This window comes from Pelophylax lessonae (genome assembly GCF_965119305.1).
Source record: "Pelophylax lessonae genome assembly, chromosome: 6".
Lineage (NCBI taxonomy): Eukaryota > Metazoa > Chordata > Amphibia > Anura > Ranidae > Pelophylax > Pelophylax lessonae.
Window position 1 is genome coordinate 53,827,902 of NC_138773.1, and position 22,005 is coordinate 53,849,906.

A 22,005-nucleotide genomic window follows, 5' to 3' on the forward strand; every position below is an offset into this window, starting at 1 on the left:
TCTAGGGTTAGACACGACCTAGTGCTGGTTATCACGTGACCGCGGCTTGAGTGGCTGTTGGGCAGTCACATGACCTTAGCGGAACTACATTTCCCGGCATGCCCCGCTTTGCTATTTTATCGCAAATGAGTCTCTGGGAGGGGTTTGTGTGCTCCGGGGATTCCTCTGAGTCGGCTCGTCACGTTCACAGCGCCCACCGGTGTAGATGGAGGCTGCGGAGCTCGGCTGAAGGGGGGTTCTCCTCATCAGCGTGACGTCAAAGGGAGGTCATGTGGTCCGTCCTCCAACATGGCGCCCCCCCTGTGAGGTAGTACAGGTTCCCCTTACTGACTGAGGAGAGGAGCTCAGGGCTCCCCCCTAGAGGGACGAGTATGATCGGTTCCCCAGACCTGGTGGCGTTTACGAGGGAGGAGGAGTACGACGAGCCAGCGATGAGGGTCTCGCCGGGGCTGCCGGAGGAGTACTCGGTACCCCTCTTCCCGTATTCGGAGGCAGAGAGCAGCCCCTGGTCCCGTCTCTCCGGAGCCAAATTCGGACGCGACTTCGTCCTCATCTCGGAATTCTCCGAGCAAGTTGGGCCGCAGCCGCTGCTTACCATCCCCGACGACCCGCGAGTGCGTGGCACCTTCGACCTCAACTACTTCTCCCTGAGGATCATGTCCGTGGACTACCAGGCCTCCTTCGTCGGGCACCCGCCGGGCTCCTCCTACCCCAAACTCAACTTCGTTGAAGACTCCAAGGTCGTCCTAGGCGACTCCAAAGAGGGAGCCTTTGCCTACGTCCACCACCTGACCCTCTACGACCTGGAGGCCCGCGGCTTCGTCCGCCCCTTCTGCATGGCATACATTTCCACCGATGAGGACAAGATCATGCAGCAGTTCCTGGAGCTCTCCGGAGACTTTTCTAAGGCCTCCGACTGCCTGAAGACCGGCAACCGCAAGGCCTTCGCCAACGAGCTGGAGAAGAAACTCAAGGACCTGGATTACACCCGATCGGTGCTGTTGGCGGAGATGGAGGAGCAGCAGAAGACGGACGACAAGGGCTTCTACACCACACAGGCCATCGAGAAGGCCAACGAGTTGGGCAACGTGGAAAAGTCCATGATTGAGCACCAGGATTTGCTTAAACAGATCCAGTCCTATCCCTATAGACATTTAAAAGGGGAGGACTACCAGCTGTATGTGCCGGAAAGTGTTCAGGATGAAGCTGCAAATGGCACATCTGAACAAGCGGTGGCATCTGACCACGAGGAGAATGGAGATGCAGACGTCTTTACTTCAAGACCTTCTTACATCCCCAAGTTCATAAAGGCCAAATCTTCCAAATGTTTTGATAAGAAATTGAAAACGTTAGAGGAGCTCGTGGACAGTTATTTCTTTACGCAAACCATAGACTTGCTGACCAGCATTGAGAAAAGATATCGAGGCGACGTCAGCTACTTGTTGATGGGCCACCTTGACCGAGCTCTGTTGGAGCAGCAGACCATAGTCAACTTCTTGTTTGAAGACGTGTCCACCTGGGATTTGAAGCTAGTCGATAGGCAATACTCCGACAACTTGTTAGCTGCTCACACTAGTTCTGGTCTGGAAAATGAAACCATTAAGCCTTCAACAAGTTTAGAATCTTACAAATCCAGCGTAGAGTCTGTCCCTATAAAAATTGAGCAGGAGTTGTTCAACGATGACCACGATGGGAAAGCAACCGAGTTAGCTGCTTGCGATAACCCAGGTCCCATGGAATTTCTTGATGTGGAAACTAAAGGGAGCATAAGCAGTGGTGAAAGTATTGAGGTCTTGCAGACCGAAAAATCCAACATTCTGATCCACTCTGAGAGCCAGCCATGTCTGGGACTGCATACTAGCCCTCAGCCGCCAAGAAGAAAAGCCGGGAGCAGACGCACCATTAGTGAAGACAGCATAGAAGTCCTTAGCACATGTCCTTCCGAAACTGTGATTCCCGAGGATTTTCGCGCAGCCTACCAAATGGCTATCAATGAAGAAGATCCCATTGTGGAAGATTTGGATAGAGAGCAGCAGTTTGAGCGAGGCTCTCCAGAAGTAGATCCCTTCATGAATGATGAAACGGAGAATGATTTGGCCATGGAGCCACCATGTTGTATCAGGACAGACAATTCAAGTCCAGAAGAACAAACCGGAGAGCTTGTTCCTGAAAAATGTGATGGAGCGGTTGTTAGCATCCCACCACAGCCATGTAACAACATGGACCAGAACTTTGGTCAAGTAAAGTTTTCAATTGAACATGTAGAAAATGCTTTTAGTGAACCAGCTGCAGTTCCTGAGTCCAGTTACTTGTTGAGCAGCAAGGATGCTGAGAAGAACATGCTCGATGAGTACTCGGACTCAACCAGTTTTAGAAGTAGCGCATCAACATGCTCCGACCGGACACCTTCCCCACCTCCTGTCACCACCGTCACAGATCGGCAGAAACGGAAAGCTGGCCAAAATGCACTCATGTTCATCAGGCAGTACCCCTTTTCCCATCCTGCCATCTATTCTCTTTTGAGTGGGAGAACTCTTGTGGTCCTGGGAGAGGAGGAGGCCTTTGTGAAAAGGCTTGTCACTGCTTTGTCTTTGTTTGTCCCGAACTATGGACAAGTTGCCAAACCGATAAAGCCATGGGTGACGTCGCCTCTACACATCATGGATTTCCAGAAGTGGAAACTGATTGGGCTTCAGAGGTAAAGAAGGCATGCATGTTTCTGTTTTGGCAGTTTTCAGGGATGGTCAGATTCCAGGGGCCATTTGACGCTTATTGTCAAATGGCACCAACATTTTCTGTAGTTCTGTACAAAGAGAGGGGCTATAAAGCCGTGATGATTAAGAAACAATATGAATGAAAGCCCTACTCCCATACTTAGGTTGTTGATGATGGTGGTATGTGGTTCCTACAAGTGCTTCTGAATACTGCATAATGGTTCCGCCACTTACCATTCTGATATTTAGAAGACCTATGTAACTCTGGTTGCTGTGAGGTGATGCAGACTGTTTTTACAATGCAAGCATTGATAATAGAAACCCAAATAATGTGCAATAGGTCAAGTACCCAAAGGGAGCCTGGAACTAAGCAGATTACATTAGAAGACTAAAGCAGCCACTTTACACATTTTTAGAGTCTACTTTATTGTCCTGGAAGTTGAAGAATGGCTACCTCCATCAATCAGATGCATGTGAGAGAGATAATTTTGTGTTTCTGTCATGAAAATACGTAATACTTTGCCAACCTCTTTCAACATATTATTTGCCTGGCTGTGTCCAGCTTCAGTATTTTAAAGTGGTTTTAAAAGCAGGGGGGTTTTTTTTGTCTTTTTATTTTTTTATCTTAATGCTTTCTATGCATTAAGATAAAAAAAAAACTTCTGTGTGCAGCAGCCCCCCTAATATTTACCTGAGACCCATCTTGATCCAGTAACTACCCCCTCCTTATTGGCTGAGACACAGCAGTGGACGCCATTGGCTCCCGTTGCTGTCAATTGAAGTCAGTGAGCCAACGAGGAGAGAGAAGGGGCCGGGCCAAGGCGCACCTCTGTGTTGAATGGACACACAGAGTAGTGGCTCGGGTGCCCCCCATAGCAATCTTCTTGCTGTGGGGCAGGAGGGATAGGCCAGGAGTGCCGGCGAGGGACCTGAGAAGAGAAGGATCTGGGCTACTCTGGGCAAAACCAACTGCATAGAGCAGGGAAGTATACCCTGTTTGTTGTTTAAAAAAATAATTTAGTATCACTTTGTCATTATACTTCCCATGATGTAAGAACATCTGGGTATTGAGGCATTTGGATCAGCTTGATGGCTAGGCAACTGTCGTTTCTTGAAGGAGGTCAACAAAAGCAATTCATATTTATCACAGAACAATCTGTACTGAGAAAACGCCAGCTGCCTGGCGTCAGCACTTTGAGCCACTGATTCAGAACAACAACGCAAGTGAGACTTCCTCATCTGTAATTGTTCTAGCATCAACGTGGCAGCCACATAACCCAGCATTTTTAGAAGGAAAGACCAGCAGTGGCAGCCTACGTTTCTCAGTTAAGGTTTCCTTCCGAGGAGAAGTTGCAGTTTAGGTTGAGGGGGGGGTTTACTTTGTGTTTTTTTTTTTTTATAACACATTACAGCACTTCCAACTGCCTGCTTGCCCTTTGTAAAGACTGAATCAGCCCATGGGCGTCCGCAGGTAGGGGCAAGGGAGGGGGGGGGGCAAATGCCCCCCCCCCCCCCGAATCTCAACTTCCCCTTTTAAAGTGACTGTTAAGCCACTTTATACCATCCTGTCTGGTTTGTTTAATAATCCTGTGTGCCCCTGTGTTGTGTGTCTTGAAAAAATAAGCCGTTCTTTACCAGTTTTTATAGCGCCAAGCGCCGGTCATGTGACCCGTCGGCTCTCTCCTTTCCCCGTCTGACAGCTACCTGCTGCTGGCGGGGCCAAGGATTCCTTGCTGACGTCAGTCGGGAGGAGAGAGGCGACGGGTCACGTGAGCGGCGATTGGCGCTCTGAAAACCTTTTATAAGACACAGGAGCACACAGGATTATTAAAGATTATTAAACAGACTGTAGATTCTAGGATATGAAACTTTAAATGAAACTACAACAGCAGGAGGGGGCAGGTACTGACACAGGAGCAGGGAGAGAGGACAGAGGAGAGCTGTCGATGATGGAGACATGTAAACTGACCACAGTGTCAGGGCTCAGCAGCCATGGTATACCGTGGTCAGTTTACAGAAGGGAGAACATAGCCAGGCAGGATCAGCCAGGTATTTTAGGTGATAGAAGGGGCCAAATTACACAGCAAAGCACTGTGCTGTATAACATGCTTTAAAGCGGTAGTATCCCGCTTTTTTACTCTTTTACCTACAGGTAAGCCTATAATAAGGCTTACCTGTAGGTACAAATAATATCTCCTAAACCGGCATGGTTTAGGAGATATTTACAGTGCATGTAGCCGCTCGCGCGAGCGGCGCATGCGCTCTGAAGGTCCGGAGGGACCTTCAATCTATTTGCCGGGAGCTTGCCGGAAAATCACTCCCGCGCGCATGCGCGGGAGTGACGTCATCGCGGCTCCGGCCAATCATCGCGCCGGAGCCGTCTCTTCCAGCCAATCACCGCGCCGGAGCCGCCGAACCCGGAAGAGACGGCGAGGGATCATGGCAGCGCCCGCAGCGATGTCCGGGGGTCCGTGTCGGGGCTTCGTTCTAAGGTAAGTAATACATAATGAGCTAGTATGCGATGCATACTAGCTCATTATGCCTTTGTCTTGCAGGTTGTTTTTTTTTTTTTTTTTTTGAACTTTGGGTTTACAACCGCTTTAAGGGAACAGGATCAAAAAAAAAAATTTCTGTTAGGTTAACAAATGCTTTAAAAATAAATGCTGCCGTTTTGCCCTTTAAAAATAAATGATCAAAATAAATATAATGACTAAGCCCCTCACCTTCTTGACATCGTTGAAAAGGGGCGGGGCATGGGTGACCTTAAATATATGCCCCCCCTCCCTGAAAAAAGTTCTGCGGACGCCAATGAATCAGCCCTATAATGGAAAGCAATGCTCAACATCAGGAGTTCTATTTTATAAATAGTAGGCATGCATTGAGAGAGTCACTGGGGACACAATCTTTGCTGACAGAGTCCCATTAATATTATTAAAGGAAATGATCCATAAGCCACACATCATGAAGGAGACCCATGTGCATGAAGTGAGATGAACGGCAGCCTCAGCCTGGACTCCAGCCAGGCCACGCCCCCAGCACATTTCGCTCCGCCCCTTGGAACTTCTCCATGATTAAGCTCCAGGGTGTGGAGTGAAACCTGTTAGGGGCATGGCCTGGCTGGAGTCCGGGCTGAGGCTGCCGTTCATCTCACTTCATGCACATGGGTCTCCTTCATGATGTGCGGCTTATGGATGTTTTTCTTTGACATTGCTGCAGCTTGGAGCTAGGACAAACTCCCTGCCTGCACTCACAGCAGTCTAGCTGGACTTTACCCCCTAGGCGGCACCTAATTTTGTCTTTTTCGGGCCGTTATTATTATTATTATTACAGGTACGCCAAAATAGAGGAGATAGGAAATTCTCCCCAGACAAGGGTCAACAATGTTTCCTAGGGGGTGATCTTTTGTTTCCCCCCCTTTGCTCCAATTCATTACATTCATATAGCCGTATAGGAGAGAGATCTTTTGTTTTTCATTATTATTATTATTATTATTACAGGTACTTGTATAGCGCCTTGAATTTACGTAGTGTTTTACATACATATATTGTATATTCACATCAGCCCCTTACCTTGAGGAGCTTAAAATCTAAGGTCCCTAACTCATATTCACATACTATGGCCTATTTAGATAGGACCCGATTAACCTATCAGCATGTCTTTGGAATGTAGGAGGAAACCCATGCAGGCACAGGGAGAACATGCAGAATCCAGCCAGGTAGTGCCGTGGTTGGGATTCGAGCTGAAGACCCGGCTAGGCGGATGGGCTAACCACTTAGCCACTGTGCTGCCCATTGAGGAGAGTAACCCACCACTTCCTGTTCTGGAGTCACAGTACCAAGTGAGGAAATGTCACTAAAGTTAGGGGAAATCCCAACCTCCTAGTCACTGGACAGTGGCCTTACATTGGATGATTTCCCTTCTATTCCTGTTCTGGAAACAACTTTTAAAGTTTTTTTTTTTTTGGTTTTCTTATCTCTTTTCCATCTTGGTAACAGTGGTCACCCAGACAAATAGGGCAGATAGGGGCTTGATATACTTTTAGAATGTACAAACCTAACCATACCAGACAATCATGATACACATACATTAAAAGGGGTTCCTGCAATCAACCTAAACCCTTGCAGGTAAAGGCACAGAAAAATCAAGTAATATTTTTTTTTCTTTTGTATGCTTTCTATTAATATTTTATTGACTTTAAGTGGTTGTAAAGGCATAAGGTTTTTATCTTAATGTATTCTATGCATTAACATATAAAGCCTTCTGTGTGCAGCAGCTCCCCCCCCAAATACTTGCCTGAGCCCATTTCTATCAAGCGATGTTGCAGGAGCGATTCAGCTGCCCGGGAGTCTCCCTCCTCATTGGCTGAGACATCAGCGGAGCTCCATTGGCTCCCGCTGCTGTTAAAGTCAGTGAGCCAATGAGAGAGAGAGGGGGCAGGACCTAGCCATGGCCTCCAAGTCTGAATGAACACATGGAGCTCGGTTCGGGTCACCCCATAGCAAGCTATGGGGTGACTTCCTCAGCAGGAGGAAGGGGCCAGGAGCACCAAAGAGGGAACCGAGAAGAGGAGGCTCTGGACTGTATAGTTCATATTCCTATCGCACACCTTCCTGGTTTGTAGGCTCGTGTGTACTGGGTGCTGAAGCGATCACCAGTTGGCAACTGGATCAGTTACAAGTAGATACATATTCGCCAGAACACCAAGGATCTTGCAAAAGAATTTGGACTGCTTTTGCAAGATCCTTGGTGTGCTGGCGAATATGTATCTACTAGAGGCTCTGGACTGCTCTGTGCAAAACCATTTCACAGAACAGGTAAGTTTAACATGTTTGTTATTTTTAAACACAAAAAAAATCACTTTAAAGTCCCTTTCACGCTTGTGTGACCTAAAAGTCGCGTGATTTTGACCGGATCTAAAGCAATGCCTGTGTAATCTTGAGGTCTCTGGACTTTAAAACGCTTCAAAGTCGGACCAAAGTAGCGCAAGGACTGCTTTGAAGTCACATAGATATGAACGGTACTCATTGGAAATCATGGGGTACGACTTGTCATGTGGCTTTGCGGTCCCAAGTCGCACAAATGTGAAAGGGGCCCTTAATGTGCTTCTGAACTTACTACAGAATTGACACTCCAGAAAGTGTCCCTGCCCTAGCACAGCCTCCTTCCAATTCAAATCTCTCTCCTCTACTGGGAGTGTGTGATTACTGTATGTGTTGGCCCAGCTCCTCTGCCCCTCACATCCCTGCATAATCATTTATGTAGCTGCCAGGGGAGAAGGGGGATGCATTAGGATGTCATTTTAATGACAGCTGCGAGTCTGCCAGGGCTGCTGACATATCATCCAAGATGTCGGCACTCAGCAGCAGTCTCAGGGTTTTTGAATTGACAAGAGAAGCCAATAACAAACACAAAATACATTAAAGGCACTTTAAAATGTTATGGGAAAATTGTTAAAATGAATGATATGGTCACAGGGTCTCTTTACGCAGAACCCAAAAAAACCTTTGAGAGATAGATATGTACATAAAAATCTGTAGGTACTCTTCAGTTTTATGTAGGGTTGTTAAAAGACTAAAGTTTCATTGTCAAACATTCTTTGTGGAGTTCTGCCATTTTAAATTGAAAACAAATGATGTTTCGGATTGGAAAGTAAGTTTCATTATGAGCCATTATTGTAGCAGAAAGGGGAAGTGTGATCAAGCTGTAAGCATGTCTGTAGAAGTGGCTGGGATTGCGTATTACAGTCTGCTGGACAGCAAGTCTCTCCTAGGCCCCTTTCACACATACGGTCCATTTGTCCGTTTTTCATCCATCTTTCATCATTGACGGATGAAAAACGGACATCAGTGCATCTCCATGTAAAAACGGATGACAATGGATGATCATCCGTTTTCATCTGCTTCCGTCAATGTCCATTTTTTGGAACGGATGAATGTCCTATTTTGCATCCGTCAAAAAAACGTATCGGACGAAAAACGGATGTAAACGGACAAACAATGAAAAACCAGATGAAAAAACGGATTAAAAAAACGGATGAAAAGCTGATACATTTTGACGTGACTGAACTGATGAACTGAACGGACCGTATGTGTGAAAGGGGCCTTAAAGTGATACTAAACAGGGAAGCAATAATTCTAGCACTAGACCTCCTCTAAACAGGTAACCATTAAAAATTTTTGAAGGGTCGCCTATGGAGATTTTTAAGTACTGTCGTTTGTCTCCATTCCAAGAGTGTGCACAATTTTAAAGCGTGACATGTTGGGTATCTATTTACTCAACGTAAGATCTTTCACATACAAAAAATTGGGCTAACTTTATGGTTAACTTTTTTTTTTTTTTAAATTCATTGAAGTGTATTTTTTCCAAATAAATTGCGTTTGAAAGACCGCTGCGCAAACATGGTATGACATAAAATATTGCAACAACCGCCATTTTATTCTCTAGGGTCTCTGCTAAATATATATATATATATATATATATATATATATATATATATATATATATATATATATATATACTGTTTTGGGGGTTCTGTAATTTTCTAGCAAAAAAATACTGATTTTATCTTGTAAACAACAAATCTCAGAAATAGGCCTGGTCTAGAAGTGGTTAAAGTGGTAGTAAACCACCAGCAATTTTATTTTTAAACACGCAAAACAAAAAGTTATAATGTGCTAGTGTGCAATCGCATACTAGCACATTAGGTGACTTACCTTGGAACAAAGCCCTCCACGCTGACGCTGTCACCACTAACAGGGCTTCCATCTTCACCCGGTCTTCCTTTCCGGATTCAGACTACGACTGTGTGAGTGGCCGGAGCCATGATGACGTCACGTGCTGTTTGAGGCACTCTGAAGGAACGGCCGCCGGGGCCTGTACAGTAACTGCATGTACAGTAAATCTCTAAACAGTGCATGGTTTGGAGATATTTACATTACCTATAGGTAAGCTTTATTATAGGCTTGAAAGTCCCAGATGCAGGGCTAGAAGTGAGGCACATAAATGCCTAAAGACCATACAGAAAGATGACATCCCATCACCAGCATTCGTGTGAAATAATGGCACACAACACCAAGGTGTCCAACAGAGGCTGCTTACCAGACCTCCATTAATATGGAGCATGTAGAGAAACAAAGCGGTCAACTGTGTTTAGGAACAAAAGTTCATCCAACTTCTCTCCACTCCTCCTTAAGGCGGAGTTCCAGCCAAAAGTGGAACTTCCGCTCATTGGTTCCCCCCCCCCCCTCCGGCGCCACATTTGGCACCTTTCAGGGGGGAGCGGGTACCTGTTTTTGACAAGTACCCTTCCCCACTCCTGGGAGACGGCGCCGTGGTGCTGTTTCTCGGAAGTTTGGCCCCCCTCCTCCTTCCCCCGCCGCCGAGCCAATCCGAATGTGCTTCGCGCATACTCAGTAGGGACCCGCCCGTGAAGCCTCAAGGCTTCACTGCCAGGTTCCCTTACCGGCAATGGCAGCGTCAGCACCCGACAGCCGATGTAAACATTGGCTGCAGTGCCGACATCGCTGGACTTCAGGACAGGTAAGTGTCCTAATATTAAAAGTCAGCAGCTACAGTATTTGTACAGTATGTGTACAGTATGTGTAGCTGCTGACTTTTATATTTTGGAGGGGGAGGCTGGAACACTGCTTTAAGATGCCACTGGTGTATGGAATGAGATGCCTAAACTCTCATGGATGGGAGAGCCGCCATCAGGAAAACAATGGAGTAATAATAGTGAAGTCCAGTTTGGTAAAACATAGGGGTTTATTAAAAAGGTACTTACAAGAGTGAATATTGAATAAGCATCCAAAACTAGTATGTAAGGTAGCCGCGGCTCAATGGTGTACCGGTGTCATAGCCTCCCAACTGACGCGTTTCATCCAATAGGATTTCTTCAGAGGTGTGTGAAGAAATCCTATTGGATGAAACGCATCTGAAGAAATCCTATTTGATGAAACGCGTCAACCAGGTTGCTATGACACTGGCCACTGGGCACTGACCTTTCAAGTAACACTGATACAGTGATCAGTGCTAATAATATACACGGTCACTCTACTATGACACTGGCTGGAAAGGGGTTAACGGAGCAATCAAGGGGTTAACTGTGTGCTGTTTTTACTGTTGGATGTGCTTGTTTAAAAATCATTACATCGCTGCTGACTGCAAAGCCCTGTGGTTTTTACCAACACAGAACTCTGTTCTGTCATTCGCTCAGCCAATCAGCGGTTTCCGACCATAAATCGTTGACCAGGACCCGCTAATTGGCTTGTGCTGTAGCAAATGACAGCACAGACAGGGCGGCGGGCACATGTGCCCCCTCCTACCTGGAAATACTGGATCATGTACATGTACCTGGTCCTACCCAGCAGGGCTACTATGCCACAGTAAATCTGAAGTAGGCAAGCCACTACTCCAATTCTCTCAAAACGATAACATACCAGGGGGTCTTCAAACTATGGCCCTCCAGTTGTTCAAGAACTACAATTCCCATCATGCTTAGTCATGTCTGTGACTGTCAGAGTTTTACAATGCCTCATGGGACTTGTAGTTCTGTAACAGCTGGAGGCCACAGTTTGAAGATCCCCTGCGGCTGGAGGTCCAAGAGTGTCTTCCAACTTGGCAGTAAGTGGCAAGCTTCACATCTAGTTAGAGATGTGATGCAATTACGTGGATCTAGGCTTGTAATAATTTCATACACCCATGTTACTGTTAGTAATTACCTTCCCTCATATCTCTGTGTAACACAACAGTCTGAGGTTAGCAAAGTAGCAGAACTTGTCTGTTACTTAATTTAAACTCTAATGAGCGGGGCCCTCTGATTCATCCTGTATGGAATTGTATTGCAACTGTACTGTCTGCCCTTGTGCAGAACTTTACAACATAAACTTTCGGCTAGGGATGTAACGATATCAAAATCTCACGGTACGATACAATTTCGATATTGACCTCACGGTACGATATTTATTGCGATATTGTGGGAAAGCTCACGGTATTGTTAAATAGCTCATAAAAATGCCCTTAACATTGATGGTCAGTGAGAAGAATGCCCCCCTTAAAGTAGTAGTTACTTTGCAGACTGGAGTCGCCCAGACAGCCCAGAGTGAGAGAACTTCCAGCCTGAGGGATCATCAATGAGGCCTGCAGGCCGCAGTATTAGAACACTTATCTTTAATACTATTGAAGAAATAAGTTTGCAAATATGTGAAAGCCACATAAAAAATCACTTTGAATATTTACTCACTAAGTAAAAATATGATATGCTTGCTTTCCCCCTAAAACCAACTCTATGACCTAATGTTGCAAATCCTCCTGTTTAGTGTTTAATGAATGACCACAGATACACTACTTGAATTCCATCAGTATGATAGTGGCACTGGCGTCAGTGTTTTTTTTTTTTTTCATTTAATTTATCTTTACACGTGACATTACACTCACCGGCGGTCTGGTGTCTTGCTCTTGCCTTAGTGTAGTGGTGCTGTTTCCTGGTGCCTGCCTGGAAGCTGCTCCGCCGAGTCCGCTGCTCTTGTGCGCTGGCTCTGCCTCCGCCCCACAAGCCCGCCCACCCACACTGCTCCAAACCAACTGGCAGCCGCTCGCCTCGGCTCGGCCAGTAAGCACTAAGCACTGTGCAGCATAGGGAGGTGACAGGTGAGTGACCGTGACAGACAGGAGCCGAGACAGAGACGGCGGCCAGACCAGTGAATTTGAATAATACTCCGAGACGAGTCCCAGCCGCGGCTATTTTTTTTTTCTTCTAGCGGCCGCCCCTGATCATCTGCCGCCTGCAAAACCGTGCAACCCAACCACGACGATATCGGGACACGGTAACCATCGCGATACCGCGATAGCGGCAATATCGTTACATCCCTACTGTTGGCGCTATAAAAATCCTGTAAAATAATGAAATGGCCTACTCAAATATCACTAAAAACTGCAATGCCTTCTGTGAAAGTTGGACAGTTTTAAAAAGATGTATAGCTTCAGGACACACTTATTGGCTCTGCACACACGCATAAATTTGTATGGCTTTGGTAAAGCCAGGTATATGTGTTTATACTACAGGTTGTACATTCTAGACAGCATAATAGTTCTATTTGATTGAAGAAAAAGCTAGGGAAGCACACTCTTGGAGCCGGTTCACACTGGGGCGACTTTAAGTCGCCTGACAAGTTGCGCTCCATTCAGTGCAATGGAACCATTCTAATAGGAGCGACTCAAGACGCTCCGACTTAGAAAAAGGTTCCTGCACTACTTGGGGGTGACTTTGGAGCAGCTTGCATTGACTTCTATTAAAGAAGTCATTTGCAAGCCATGCTGAAATCGCGCTGCAGGGGGCGGCTTCATAGTCGGGTGGCTTTGAAGTCGCCCCAGTGTGAACCGGCTCTTAGGCCCTGTTCGCACATGAGCATTTTTCAGCTGGTAAAATGCTCATCTCTAGAGTCTCAAAATGCCCAACAAGTAAAATCCTTTTCAAGCGCTGCGTAAACTGTCGGCGCTAGATAAATCCTATATAATAATCTCAATGGCCCCTGTTCAGATATGAGCATTTTGTTGCCTGAAGCTCAAAAAAGTACATGAGCTTCTTTTTTGGCTGCCGTCTCTATAGTATTCTTCTGCCCGGTGGCCGGTTCCTTCTCCGGCTCGCCGATCGTACGGGCGACCTGGTAGAAGCACTGAAGGATGGCAGGGGGGGGGGGATGTCACCTCCCGTCGCCTGTAAGAACGATCAAGCGGCTGTTCAGCCGCTATGATTGTTCTTATGGTGTAGGGCAGGCCTCGACAAATCCCGGGCGCCAGGTCGCATTTGCGACTAGAATTAGCGACCTGGCGCCTGGGGTGCCCTGCTTGAGCTGTCCTGTCCCTTTTGCGCCCCCCACCTCCTCTTCGAGTTCACGGACTTCCACGCCGTCCAGAAATTTAGTCCCCGGCTTTTCGGCCTTCTTCTGTGAGATGAGAAGCTGGGGAACTGGCGCCCTCTTGTGGTGGCCGGGAGTAATGCATGTTCTCAATGCCTTTTCTTCTCCTTCCAAAGAGGAGAAGAGAGGGAAGTTTTTTAAGGCTTCATCTCTCTGTCCAGTTACCTTTGCTTAAAGGTAAGTGGACAGGGAGTGTGGTTATTATTATTAATTTATTTTTAAATGTAAAAAAAATAATAATTTTTTCTTTTTTTTTTAATTATTAAAAAAAAAAATAAAAAAATGTTTTCTTTTTTTTTCTTCAATTCTTATTAAAAAAAAAAATATATATATATAAATATATATATATCTTTTTTTTTTTTTTCCTCATCGCCGTGCCACAGCCAAAGGCCCCTTTCACACGGGCTGTCTGATCAGGTCCGCCTGTCAGTTTTTCAGGCAGACCTGATCGGACCGTTCAGTCTCCTCTATGGAGCAGTAATCTGCCGCCATCTGACCCTGCCCGCCAAAAACAGACGGATGGTGGTTCTATTTTCTATCCATCCCGTGGATCCGATCAGATGGCATCGGATGGAAAGAGACAGACAGTCTGTTTCCATCCAATTGCGCTATATAGGAGAGTGGGGTTCTAGTCGTATTTATGTGTAAATTTAGTATCAGTTTTATTAAATAAAGCTTGGTTGTTAGTTTAAAAAAAAAAAAAACTGGCTCCTAACTTTTTTAGCTGGCTCCTAGATTTCAGGCAAATTTGTCAAGCCCTGGTGTAGGGAATCGCCTGAAGAAAAAAATATCTGAATGATGCTTGCAGCTGCACCCATCATTCAGAGATCCCCACTTAAACCCCAGGACATCATATGACGTCCAATCAGGGGAAGTGGTTAAACAGAGGCCAAGATGGCAGCTTCCTTGGCTGAAAACGGAGGGTTTACTTTCACCTTAATTGTGGTAGAGCTGCCCTCTATGATTGGTGGCAGATTCAGCAGGAGAGGTGGAGGAAAAACAGACCCTCAAAATGAATGAAGCAGGGAGATCCTTGCACTGCAGGTCCTCAGGTACAGCTTCCATTCCAGCAATGAAAACAGTGAGCAGCACAGTAATGACATCTCTAATTGTGGTAAAAGCAGCAGTTCCATATCAGTGGTCCTCAACTCTGGTCCTCAGGGCCCACTAACAGGCCAGATTGTAGGTATTACCTTGGAGAGATGCAGACTAGAGTACTGCAATCATTGAGCAGCAAATTATATCACCTGGGATGTATTTCAGTTATCTTGAAAACCTGGCCTGTTAGTGGGCCCTGAGGACCAGGGCCATAGATGATCTCACACTTCATATACACTGCTATACATAATAGGAGTGCCTAGGCAAAGACACATCAGGAAGTGCATTGGTATTTTTCAGGAGGAATTCAAGACTAAATAAAAATCCTTCAGAAACTGGGTGCAATTAACATTCGCAGATGCTCCCTATAAGATAGCAAATCTTTAATTCTGGTCCACTTTAATGACATGTCTGTTTCTTTTGTAGAGGGGTCTCCTCGTCCGGCTGCAACACCTTCCATTCTCTGAACCGCTACAGCCGCTATGCTAGCATCCTGGATGCCGACAATAAAACTCTTCGTTGCCCCATGTACAGGGGAACCCTCTTACAGAGGCTGGCTGACCACCGCACTCAGATCCGTAAAGGCAGCACCTACTACATGCACGTGCAGAGTATGCTGACCCAGCTTGGCGCCAAAGCCTTCCTTTTTACCTTCTGCCATCACGTCCACCTGCCCATCCGGGAAAAGGAGAGCGAAGAGTCTATTGCAAAGCGTCGTGCTACCTTTCTCCACCAGCTGCTTGGCCTGTCTCAGGAGGACGCTAGAATAGTAGAATACCTCTCAGAGCTCCTGAAAATTCATTACCTAAGGGAATCGGGGACGCAGCTCCTTCCTGTGCTCAGGTTCGACTATATCCCAAGCTTTTTATACAAAATCTGACACCTGGGCCGCAATGCAGAAGTATATCCTCCAAGGGAGGCTTGTGGATGTCTAAAGGACTCTTGAAGCATGATTATTTTGCACCATAAGCTGGAACAGAGTTTATAATTTCTTTTCTTTTGTTTTGATGTCCTACTTTAATGTTGTGTCTTATTTTTTGTTGTCTCAGTGCATCGTACTACTGAGGGCCTAAGCTCGTGGCACCTAAATAGTATCTGTGAGGAAAACAGTAACTGGATTCAGGGCCAGCAGAGCAGATCTCAAGGTTAATGCAAATCTTGCTTTTAGTTATGTCAAATTTATTACGTGAAAGACAACGGCTCTTGTTTTAATAACTTTATACTACAATAGGTAAAATAATTAGCCAAACCTAACGTCAGATGGGCATTTTGTTTTTCTTTATTCATCTCACATTGAAACACTGCAGAAAGTTCATTACCCCATTTTATTAAGGCAATCTCCATGGCTGTACACCTTGTGGTTGATTTTATTGCTTTGTCTCTAAAACAAGACAGTGAAGCAGGCCCCTTTTGCATGGGATGCCATTGCTGGCTTCCTTCTGAAAATGTTTATTGCCTGGTTGGTTGTAGCCTCTGGCAGACAAATGAAAAAAGTTTCAGCCTACACCCCCTCCTCCGTACACACATGGCTTGTCCGCTGACACCTGCTGCTATCCACATCCGATCCTGTCCATGAAATCCGGACGGATGGAAACCCTCTTTCACATCCATCCAGGGGATCGGATCGGATGAGAGCGGACAGGCAGTCCGCTCTCATCCGATTCCCTCATAGAGATGCATGGGGCCCTGACACCTCCCTCTCCGCACACAGAGCGGAGAGGGAGCTGTCACCTGCCTGCTTCTGACTTTTAATATAAGGACACTTACCTGTTTAGTAATTTCCAGCATTGTCCTCCCGGCTTCAGGTTCAGGCGCTGACATCTTAAGTAAGGGAAACGAGCAGAGAAGCCTTGCGGCTTCACAGCCAATTTCTCACTGTGCATGCGGGAGCTGCGCTGTGCTTTATGAATGGTCCCACAGTCTTTTGGGACCTCTGATGTGTTCCAGAAGGCTGCGGGGGAAGGAGGGGGCAAACTTCCGCTCAGATCGCCGCAGCGATCTGACCTGGAAGTGGGAGCGGGTACCTGTGAAAACCAGTTACCAACCCCCCCCCCCCCCCCCAAAAAAAAAGTGCCAACAATTAAAGTGGGGGGGGGATACAAAGAAGCAGAAGCTTTAAGCAATAAAATTTGGATTTTCACAGCCCAAACATCGCCTTTTATTCGTTTCTGCAATACTGTGACATCAAAAAAAATATTGGCCGTATCCTATACTAAAGGAAAGTGTTACATAGGTATATTAGGAGTCTTGCATAGAATATATATGGGGCTATATCAAGTCCCAGCCCCCTAAACACTGATATTGCAGCTTCAGCAGATGTGAGTTGACATTTTGATTAGTATCCCTAATATCCATCAGGTACTTTGGTGCTGAGTTCCTGGCTCCGTCCACCTCCTGTGTTCACTGTGAGTTGCTCTCATTGACATTTTCTCTTGAGAGATTATAAATAATAGTTTGAAGAGCAGTGCCACTGCCTCCTAACTGTCAGGACAAGTCTGATCATTGGAGGAGAGCAGGCTAGAGAACTGACCACATGGTCCTGTAGTCATGTGATGTGTCCCAGAAGGCTATAGGGGGAGGGGGGGGGGGGACAAACTTCCACTCAAATCGATGGGATGCGCTGACCTGGAAGTGGGGGCAGGGACCTATCGAAACCATGATGGTCGCAATCTTTCCTGAGCCTACACCGGCTCTGTGACGTCAGCGGGCTACAGCCCGCTGTCTGCTGAAAATGGGTTACAGGATTGCAGAATGAACTGCACTCCTGTAATCCACAGAAGTTCAGCCAAGCAAGCTTTGGCTTTACTTCTCCTTTTTAAGCACTAAAATATGGATTATCACAGCCCAAACATCGCCTTTTATTGGTTTCTGCAATACTGTGACATCATTATAAAATAATGGCCATATCCTATACTAAAGGAAAGCAGAGGGACTGGCAGGAACACCAGGGATTTCACACAAAGGAAGCAATACAAAGAGAACAGGATACTTTTCCATACAAGTACATGGTACAGCAGGCACATGTCAGGAATATGAAGTGTTTGGTTTAAATATTCTTTAAAGTGATCCTAAAGTCTCTCTTTTTTTTTTTTTTTTTTTCATAAAAAAAAAAAAAAAAACATGGTTGCAGGAAAGAAAATCACATAATCTATGGCCTGCTTAACTCTCATGCCTCCTTGACTGCACAGTTCTATTTAGACACCCTGCACAACTACTGTAACCAGACAGTGGAAGCAAAACTATGAAAATAGAGGTTATTACAATGCCTCTCTGACCCATATCTATTTCACCATATCGGTGGCATTTTTAGAGGTCATTTTTTCACCCCGTATTCCATATACAATAAAGGCTGTCAGAAACATAATGTCTCTTCATCAACTATGCTCTGTATATGTAGAATATGAGAATAGGCCTTGCTAGTGTTGCACTCATTAGAACATGCCAGCTCCCACACAAGGTCAGTTCTGTTTAATGTGACCCAGCACCATAATCTTATAACTGATAACAGGAACTAGGCCTGTTAATCGTTTACTTGGTGCATTATACCCTGCAATGTAGTTAGGATTATGGCATCCCTTCCTCAGGCTGAGCTGAGAAGTGTTACATCTTAAGGGCTAGTCACACTTGTGCATTGTGCACATAATGTAAGTGGTTAAAATGTGCACATTGGAGCAACACACCTATTCTATGTACTGTGCATTGCTAAGCCATTCATTGTACATTTAAGCACCGTGCATTGTAGAGTTTACGCATTGCAGTGTTCCACAGCGCACATGGGTGGTGGTGCAATATAATTGTAAAAAAAAGGTTGTGCATTTTTTTTTCACGTTGCATAGTGTTGGCAGCCTATAGTGAATAGGTTTCCCTAAGGCCTATTCATACCTGAGCAATTTTCTACTTGAAGCTTGTAGCTCTAATACGCTCAACAAACAAAATCCTATTCATTTAAATGGCCCCTGTTCACATCTAAAGCCTCGTATGCACGCATCGATAGTTGGCCGTGAATTTTCGGCCAACGTCCGATCGGCTGATTGTCGGCTTGTTAGTATGATGCTTTCGACAACTGACTCCGACTTTTCGGCCAAAAAAAATCTGGTGTGCAGGCTATAAAATTTTTGTTGGCCGTCAACAGAACAGCCGATTTTCCGTCAGTCAGTACAGATTTCGGCAGACAAAAATCTGATGAGCAAGAATGGGCATGCTCAGAGAAGAAAAAACACACGGAAAGTAAACCATCACATGACATCACTTCTGAAGTTGCCTTTTGTTGGCCGAGAAAATTCGTGTGCAGGCTAGAGCACATTTCAACCAACACAACAACACTGGACAAAAGTCGCCCGATCAGTCGGCCGATAATCGTTGCGTGTGTACGAGGCTTTAGAATGTTGTCGCATGTAGCAAAACTTGTGTTGCTCAAAAAAGTACATGAGCCTCTTGTAGGCAGATTGGCCTCATAGACTTGGAATGGAAACATCTGAAAAACTCTCAACATGAGCGTTTTATGAGCGTTTTGTTGCATGTTTTCTGTCAAAACAGCAGCTCTCCATGCCTAATCTCCTCCACTTAGTGATTTCTATTGGCTAAAACCTGAAGTTTGAATACGCTACACATCATTTTACATTCTAAAATGATTGTAATACACTTGCAAAACTCTCAAATAAAACTGCCTAAAAATCGCTCTGATCAGGTGTGAACAGGGCCTAACACAATGCACATTAATGTGCAACATAAAGCATCCCAATGCTAATGGCCTGTTCACAAATGCAATTTTCACCCGACGTGGTTTCCATTTAAAACAACGAAAAAGCACATCTTAATGCATGTGTTGATGGAACATGTTTTAGTGGAAAATGCATCAAGGTAAAAGGCTAAGGTGTGAATCCAGCCTTAGTGTGCCATTAAATAGGAAAGGCCTTTTTCCATTGTATTGCCAGGCTGGCTAGAGGGATCCCCTGAAGAAATGCTACATGTTGCTCATACTGCGGAAGGGCATTCCAAATGAGAAAATTATCTTTCTAACAAGTGGGCCAACTGGTTTCCCCTTGGATAGGAAAAGCGGAAAACTGCCTACAGTGACACCAACCTGAATGTGCCCAATTTCGTCTGATCTCAAAAGCTAGCCAGGGTTGGACCTGGTTAGTATTTTCGGGGGGGGGGGGGGGGGTGTAATACGTGCAAACCAATTTGCACAATCCAGATTTCCCATAAGCACAAAATAGAGAGGTACAGCTGCCACCATCCGTGCAATGTGAAATAGATGTAGTCCCCTCCGCTAAGAAGTCTCACACTGATGGAAAGTTATTGTAGCAGAAAAGGCTAAGGGACTTGTAATAAGCAAAGTTACTGTTTAAATAAGCTCCAGTTTTCCTAATCAAGCCTTGACGTTGTAAGCGATGACTGGAAGCTATTCTCTGTTACTTGTGTTGTGAATACAGCCAAATACACCAGAGGATTAACACAGCTGTGTTTAGGAGGCCTTACTGTAATACCAGCATCAACATCAGCACCTGCTTCACAGCAGAAGCCATGAGAGGTCTACTGAGACTTCAGTTCGTGAAAACTTAACAAGCCATTTACTTGCCATATTTTGTTTTAGTTGCATGTGCATAGTTGTTGAATTTATGCAGCTTGATGGCGGAGACACCCATCCTGCTTTCACATCTGTCGGTGGGTACAGGAGGGTCTCTGTTTAAGCTTCATGAGGAACGGCGGTTGCTACATGTAGACCAGGTCCATTCCGGGACCACATTTGCAGGCTCACAGTTATGTCCCAGTGTTGAGTTAACAGCGTCCAATCTCCAGAGAGGTAATGTTTATTCTCCTGCATCCCCTGATTGATGGGAAAGAAGGGTCGATGTCCTGGGTGGAAGGTTGTATAGGCCTGACGCCAATATACGCAAAAAACATAAGAGGATCTTTGTTTACTCCATAAAACGGATAGCTAAAGAGATATTTGACTTACAGCTCTTCGTTTGAGTAGTTGTGTGTGCCAAACATTGTAAACTGTGACTTCTTGACTAAAAAGGGAGTTTTTCTCATAATCTAAATTGACTTTGTTTAGGGGGCAGTCTACCCAAAGCAGACTTTTCACGTGTTAGATACTGGAGAGCTAAGGGGCTCTAGTGGTGAGGTCTCTGTGTTTGAGTTCTTTGGATCCAGTGTATTTTATGAAGAGGTCTCCCTTCTTGATGGATTTTTAAATCATGTTGTATATTGATGCAACAGGATTAATTGGAATAACTAAGTGACGGCAGACACTCAAAAATCTAAGTTGTGGTAAAGCAATGTCATTGAAGAAGCCAAGTGGGACCTCTAAAGCCTGCCATAGATGGTTTGAATCTCAGCTGGTAAAGCAGAGACCGGCTGAGATTCGAACCAACTATGGGCAGGCTGACTGTACCCAAGTGGATCCATTGATCAACTTGGGTAGAACCAGCATGTTAGATTTCTAGCATGCAATTATTGCCAGCAGCTATAGCTGCTAGCAATAATCATTGTGTTCTCCCGACAGGGACAGCTCCCTGGGCCCCCCCTCCAGGAGAACACAATAGCTCTGCTGGAGGGATTCCTCCATCAACACCGACTTTGTTGATGGGAGAATCGATCAGTTTTCTTTCCTGCAACTCATGATTGCAGGAAAGAAAATAGCATCACTTATGTCTGGCTTAAGCAATGTCACTGTTGGCTAAATTGTGCGAATCTCTCACTTCTCGAGCACTGTTCTTTAGGACCCATTGACACCGCAACAGGGTTCGTTCAGAGGTAATGCATGTTGGCATTATTTAGCCCATTCATTTGTAAAACCTCTGCACTGTTTTTCAAAACGCACCAGTAGCATTTACATGTGTGTTTGTGTTGCAACTCACCATAGATGTGCTTGAGGAGCCAATGACAATGTATGGCAGAGCACCACATCACATGCATTATGGTAGCACATGTTGTGGTGTTAATGAGACCTATAAGTGTTTCCCTAATTTCTTTGCAAGCCTTAGGCCTGATTTACACCTATGCATTTTGCTTTTGATCCGTTTCTGCAGTGTTTTTGATGCGTCATGCCTTTTGACTATTTATGCTTTCTTTTGGCTAATTTGTTGTTGGGCAAATTAAATGCAAATCGCGGCAAAAGCACACTGCATGCTTTTCTTTAGCTTCTCCATTAAAGTCTATTGAACCAAAAACTCACTGTTTTGCATTTAAAAAAAGTCCCTGACCCTTTCCAAATACGCAATGGCTGAAAAAAGCATAGATGTGAATGTGTCCTATAGGAAACCATGTTA

General features: G+C 45.3%; 1 protein-coding gene across 1 annotated transcript; it reads left to right on the forward strand.

Annotated features, from left to right (window-relative positions):
* On the forward strand, positions 1–16,030 carry SMCR8 (SMCR8-C9orf72 complex subunit). The gene is made up of 2 exons (XM_082260182.1): positions 1–2,698; positions 15,155–16,030. Exons 1-2 carry the CDS (start codon positions 372–374, stop codon positions 15,606–15,608), a joined length of 2,781 nt encoding a protein of 926 aa, XP_082116308.1. The 5' UTR covers positions 1–371; the 3' UTR covers positions 15,609–16,030.
* Positions 16,031–22,005: the final 5,975 nt, after the last annotated feature.